Source organism: Pinus tabuliformis, chromosome Q (genome assembly GCF_031772625.1).
Source record: "Pinus tabuliformis cultivar Carrire ecotype Pingquan chromosome Q, CPIR1, whole genome shotgun sequence".
In the NCBI taxonomy this organism is placed as follows: Eukaryota; Viridiplantae; Streptophyta; class Pinopsida; order Pinales; family Pinaceae; genus Pinus; species Pinus tabuliformis.
Genome location: NC_142296.1, coordinates 1176013754 through 1176020358, shown reverse-complemented (window position 1 = coordinate 1176020358; position 6605 = coordinate 1176013754). Strand labels below are relative to the sequence as shown.

The 6605-nt window shown below is 44.2% G+C and overlaps 1 protein-coding gene across 1 annotated transcript; it reads left to right on the top strand.

Annotated features, from left to right (window-relative positions):
• The first annotated feature begins 444 nt into the window (after positions 1-444).
• LOC149223888 (uncharacterized) lies at positions 445-4449 on the top strand. The gene is made up of 5 exons (XM_089388030.1): positions 445-537; positions 673-2247; positions 2334-3334; positions 3384-3512; positions 3798-4449. The coding sequence occupies exons 1-5, from the start codon at positions 445-447 to the stop codon at positions 4447-4449; spliced, it is 3450 nt and encodes a 1149-aa protein (XP_089244156.1).
• The last annotated feature ends 2156 nt before the right edge of the window (positions 4450-6605 follow it).

The following is a 6605-nucleotide window of genomic DNA, read 5'->3' as shown; positions in this document are numbered from 1 at the left end:
TCAGATCTTCATAGGTAGATGGAACAGTGGAACCAGGAGAAAGAGAATAAACAATCCACAAAGGAAGACCAAACCCAAGAAAATGAAATGTACAGGGAACTTTACAGGCAAAATAGAGTGGAGGAAGAAGAACAACGACAGAAATCAAGGTGTCTCTGGCTCAGAGCTGGAGATAAAAATACCTCCTTCTTTCACAATAACATAAAGATCAGACGTGCCGGAAACCAAATTGACAAAATCGTGGCAGAGGGGAAAGAGATCAGTGATCAAGAGCGAATTAAAGAGGCAGCGCACAGACATTTCAAATCACTATTATCAGCAGTCCCTCAAACTTTGGACAGCACGGATTTCCTTAGACCAGTCGAGAGAAAAATTTCTGATCTGCAAAACAGAGAATTGGACCAGGATGTCTCATAAGAGGAGATCAGGTTGGCGACCTTCAGCATGCAGCTGGACAAGGCTCCGGGACCCGACGGTTTCACTGTCGCCTTCTACAGGAACCATTGGGACACAACAAAAAAATACTATGTCAGGATGGTAAAAAATGTTTTTAAAAAATACAAGATTGGGGAAAATACTAAATCCTCCCACCTTTCTCTCATCCCCAAGGACCTCAATCCCCTCTCCTTTGACTGTTTTAGATCTATTTCTCTATGCAACGTCTCTTACAAGATAGTCACCAAAATTCTGGCCAACAGGCTTAAAAAGCTCCTTCCCTATCTTATATCAGAGAATCAAGGCGGATTTGTCCCTCACAGACAAATTACGGACAACATCATTTTGATACAAGAAGCAATTCACAGTAGCATCAACAGGAAAGAAAGAGGCATGATCATCAAATTGGACATGGCAAATGCCTTCGACAGGGTTGACCATCACTTCCTGACAGACATCCTTAGAAAATTCAGGATCTCCAACAAATTCATAAGCATCATCATGGAGTGCATCTCTAACCCTTGGACCGCCCCCCTCATCAATGGCAGACCGAACAGCTACTTCAGAAGCTCTAGGGGACTGAGGCAGGGTTGCCCCCTCTCTCCCTTCTTATATATCATAATGGCTGAAACCTTGAGCATCCACTTGGAAAAACTTCGCAAGCAAAAGGAGATCACAGGGATTAGTATAGAGAGAGGGATCAAAGAAATCAATCATTCGCTCTTTGCGGATGACACCCTTCTAATTGGGGGAGCCTCAAGCTTAATGGCAAAAAGATTCAAGAAAACTCTGGACTCATTCCTGGCAGCTTCAGGGGGAATGCTAAACAATAAAAAATGTAAGATATACACTTGGAATGTTCCTCTCCAAATCATGCAAAGAATCTCCTTGATTTTCGACATCCCATTGCAAAGGAATTGGAGCCACTTCTCATATTTGGGTCTGCCCTTAGCAAAAGAAATAGTCAAGTCTGAAATTTGGGTAAAGCACATAGAAAAAATGAGAGGACTTCTCCAAAGCTGGGGGCTGTCCTGGCTAAATTTGGCTGGCAGAACTACCCTCATTAAGGCTATCCTCTCCGCCCTTCCCATTTATCAATATGCAGTAACCTTGGCTCCCGCCAGCGCCCACAAGCACATGGAATTAATTATGAGAAGTTTCCTCTGGCAGGGAGGGAAGCAAGATTCGAAAAAATTCAGCCTTGTCAGATGGGACCAAGTTATCCTCCCCTTCGAAAAAGGGGGCCTAGCCATCAAAATTCCAAGTCTCTCTAACAAAGCTATGGGATTCAAACTGATCTGGAGAATTCTCATAGGAAAAGGCTCCTGGTGGGTGGAGGTCATGAAAAGAAAATATCTCAGCGGGCCGAATTCTAACATCCTCTCTGAAGCAATCGTAGAAAGACCTTGCACACCAGTCTGGAAACTCATCAAAAAAGTTCTCCCTCAATTCAGGAACCACATCTCAAAATCTCCAGGCAATGGAAAAGAAATAAATATTTGGACAGACAAAATCATGGGAGTAAAGCCAAGAAATCTACTTCAGCAGTTCAGCACCCTGCAAACTTGGATGGAAGCAAAAAATTTGAACTCTCTTTATGACATCTCCCTATGGGATCATAATAGTTGGCTTGATTGGAAGGACCTCCCTCTTCCAAATAACCTCAGGGACCAATGGGCAGACCTTAAGATCTCTCTCTCAGGATCAGCTCCCATAAACAAAGCGGCTTGCGACAGGTTCATATGGGACCCTAGCGGAGGACACTTCACAGTTAAAGACGGGTACAAACTTCTTCAACAAGCTCCGCTACAGGTAATTGGAATCTCTGCACAGCTGTGTGGAAATCAGAATGCCTTCCAAAGATCAAGTTCTTTAACTAGACTCTTCTCAAAGGCAAGATCCTCACGGCTGAGAATCTTAAAAAAAGAGGCATTCTTGGTCCCTCAATCTGCTGCCTTTGCCGTACAGAGGAGGAAAGCAGTCATCACCTCTTTTTAGATTGTCCTTATGCCCAAAGCTGCTGGAATCAACTTATCAGTCCATTGAAAATAAGAGAGACCTTCGATCAGCTTTCTACTTTACACAAAAACTGGGAGAAATGCTACCCTTATCCTAAGAAAAACAAGGCCATCATCATTCGCTTGTGGAAATGCATTCCCTCAACGCTCAGCTGGCAAATCTGGCTCACCAGGAACAATTGTATCTTCAACAACCAGAAGCCAAACCCAGTGCGCACTTTGGCAAAAACTATGGCCCTTGTCTCTGATATAATAAGCGCCAACTCTGTCTCCCAACCAGATCGATCCAGCTGGCAAAAAGACAAGGATGACTGGTTCAATAAATTCTGCCTAAGTTATGACAAAAACAAGCAACCTTCCTTCAAAGCAGACAAGAGAAGGAACAATTGGAAACTTCGGGGCACCAAGAAAGACATAAACCAATGGATTCTAGCACAAAAGCGAACCACTCTTCAGTTTGATGAAGCCTCAAAAAACAATCCGGGGAAAGCAGGGGCAGGGGGAATTATAAAGGATCAATATGGCAAAACTCTCATAACCTACGAATGGGGCCTGGGTCAAATGTCAAATAACATGGCTGAGGCTTACAGCCTCCTCTTAGGCACAAGCATTCTAAAGAAGATGCAAGTTCAGAACCCAATCATCTTGGGAGATTCGGCAATTGTAATTGCTGCTCTGGCTACAGGGGGAGAATTTAAAAAAACAGCGCTCAGCAATATCAAACTAAGGATCATGAACAACATCAGTCATATGGGGGATACCACTTTTAAACACGTCCTGAGGGATAATAACACTGAAGCTGACTCATTCGCCAACAGGGCAACCAATAGATCCATTGGACAGGTTAGAGAAAACGACATTACTTATGATAAGCCAATCCCGTAACTTGATCCACCATACTGCAATTTCTCTGAATATCGGTCACCTCAGCAATCATATTATCCTGCCCGCTCTTTCTCCCAAGTTTGACAAGCCGCCCGCAGTCTTCACCCCTTCTGACACCGGCTCCCTCCTCATTCTGAAGGCTGCAAAAGAAATCCCTGCTGCCAAAATGAACAGGTACGGGCCCAAGCTAACTCAGAGTCCCCGTGACATCTCCAAGCAGAAGTTAGGCATATGTCTCATCAAAATCTTCACCGACTGCATAAAAAATCCAAGGCATGATCACAAGACCAGCAAAATCCTTGCGTATCACACAATAGACTTGGACGATCAGCCTCTTGACCTTCTTTATATTCTCTAGGGATCCTCATTCCTCATTCAGCTCAGAGCTTCAGCTCCTCAATTCCAAAAGCGCAAAGGTTCGACTCTTTTCAGAAAGTTCCCGGTGCTCCTCAGTTTCAGATGGTGCCTTGTGACTAGCTTCGACAAGAAGCTGTCTCCTTCCGATTCCAGTGGTAATCGTTGTGCTTTTAGTGTCTTTTTATGCTTTCACGCTAACTGTAGCTCTGTTTGCTTGACCCAATGCCCTCTTCCTCTAGCTTTCTCCTCCTCCCCGATCTCCTCCTCCCCTCTGTTCTATCCTATTCTTTCCATCTTTCTCCTCGCTACTAGCGGCCTCTCACAGGCCCACGCTCTTTCCTCCCCTTCATCCCTTCCCCTTCTCCCATATCCCTTTTGCTCCCCCCGTCTCTCCCCTCTGCTCCATCTCCTTCAAGCTCCCTCCAAGAGAGGATCCAGAATGGCCGAGAATCCACTAGACCGCGAACCAGCTGAGAACCCCCTGGAGAAAGTAATCACTAACAGTAGCTGCACTTTGTGTAAAGCACACTGTTTCATGATCACCGGATTCGTAAAACACTTCAACGACCTTAAGGAGGAATTCCAAGCTGACAGTAAATCAAAAAGAAAAAAGCTGGAGAAACAGAAAGCGAAGATCGAAAGTCTCAAAGAAAAATGCAACCATATGGAAGAAGCTATTGCTCACATAAAAGCACTGACTCAAAGCATGCATGCAGAGGCCTCGACAAAGGTCAACGCAAAAAAGGAGCCTTAGCCTGATGATTCTGTCAACCAGCAATTGTAACTTGCTCTATGTCTTGTAAATTTTGCTTTCTAGTAGGCCTGTTTGTATGGAAATATAGCCGTTATCTTTTTCAAATCGCATTTCACAAGTCCATAGACAAGGATCAAGGGTCTGCGTACCCATTTTGGATCCTCCGCTCACTGTTCTTTTCATCTTATGTAACAGGACTTGTTCCTTGAAAGTTTTATAATACATCAGTAAACGACCATGTTAAAAAAAAATCAGAATACACCGACAAGTTTTAGGTTTATTTAGGGCCTTGGATTAGGTGAGAAGAGAGTAAACTCTCCAAGGCCACTCTAAATTGTAAAACATAGAAGTCTGATTAAAGAGTGAAAATCCAATAGAATTAGGGAGATCGGGAAAGCTCCATGACTGGGAGTTAAGCACGAGGGTTCGTGAAGATAAGGACGAGAGATACCCCCTCTCTTACTTGTTGGATCCTACCTCACAACTGTTCCGCCTGGCTTCTGATATGAGTTGGTATCTTTAGTTTCCTATCCTAGGGATCCACACAAGTGGCTACAGAGGGGAATCCCATGGCACTTGAGGTTGATGTTGCATCACGTTCAACAGTACTTCTGGAGGGCACCCTTGCAAAGCTTGGGGGCTTGCATCGGCAAAGGCTGTTATCTGGAGGTCAACGTAACTACCTCTGATACCTTCGCTAGTAGACCTAGGGTGTAGTTACCCCAGTCTATTTTCGGAAGGCCCTTATTATTAACTTTCTTGTATTTTAGTGTTCGGTCCTAATCACCCAGAGTGGAAATACTTGGAAGTTGTTTGATTGCTGATCTCTTTAGGGACATTTTTACTGTGTGTTTTGTGCTCCTAGTTGGCCTAGCTTTTAATTTTCTTGAGTCTTTAAGTAGATCTTATAAAAATAATTCAAAGTGGTTGACTGAACATCTCGATGGTCTCGAAGACTTCATGGGCTTTCACCTAGGAGTCCAGTTCCTTCTCCTAGAAGGCGTAGGAGCGATTCTGCTAGTGGTTTTCAACTAGTAGCAGCGGGTGTAGCAGAGATTGACCCTTCGCTTGGGGGCATTAGTTCACAAGATAGACCTGGTCTTAGCACAAAGTTAGAGAGGAACACACAAGTTCTTTCTCGAGTACTCTTCCAATCAGAAGATAGTATTGAAGTATAAGAGCTTTCAGAGTCAGTTGCGGCTCTGAATTCTCCTCTCCCTCTTGATCATCCAGACGTATTGTTATACGTTGGAACTCCGACTCACAGGCCTTCAAGCCCAGGTCCACACACATCAATCCCTTCGATGACCACTGCTGGAAGAATGGTGTCCACCACAAGTGTTGTGAGCATGCAGACTCCAATATATGTGCAAGGGGGAGGAACTATGTCCATCCCTTCTAACACTCCCAACACTTTCTTATTTGGGTCTACTTCCATTCCATCGAGGAGTGGAAGTTCTCAAGATAATGCATCCAGTTTTGGATTTTTCCCTTTTGGAATGCCCTCTCAAGGTATTCCTTCAGTTCCATTGAATATACCATTAACCGCCTCCACCTCCATGATCAGTGGATTGACTTCTTTTCAGGGTTTCCCATTTGGGAGTGGTCATATACCACATTCCAATCTGACAGTAGGGTTTATTCCTTTTCCTTTCACAAGTCAAGGTGGTAACCCCTTTCCGACTTGGACTAAACCTACCATTAGTAGTATAGGAGTAGGGAATCAGTTTTTTGGCCAACAAGGGAATGTGTCGTATTCCTCGGTTACTTCATTTCAAAGATTTTCACTCTTTGCTAACGCTTGGAACCCTTATCAGGGGCTATCAGCTCCTTTCAATACTTCGTTAGGGGGTAACTTCATAGGTTACGGAGGATTTGCGATAGGAGTTGGTCAAACTCCGAGTTTTGCTGGACCCCAAGGATCACCCTTTGGTTCAATAGGTTCTACAAGTTACTTTGGGCAATCTGGTGCCTTTCCAAATCCAGGTCATTCTTTTCAGGCCTATGGGAACCCTGCCCAGTCTGGATGGAATTCCAAAGGTTCTCCACGAATTCCTTTTCTGGCCACGCTTAATTTTCCAAACTTGACTAAATTGACGAATGATCCAATTAGGTACAATCCGGCTTGGCCTCCGGTTCCAACCAAACTTCCATCG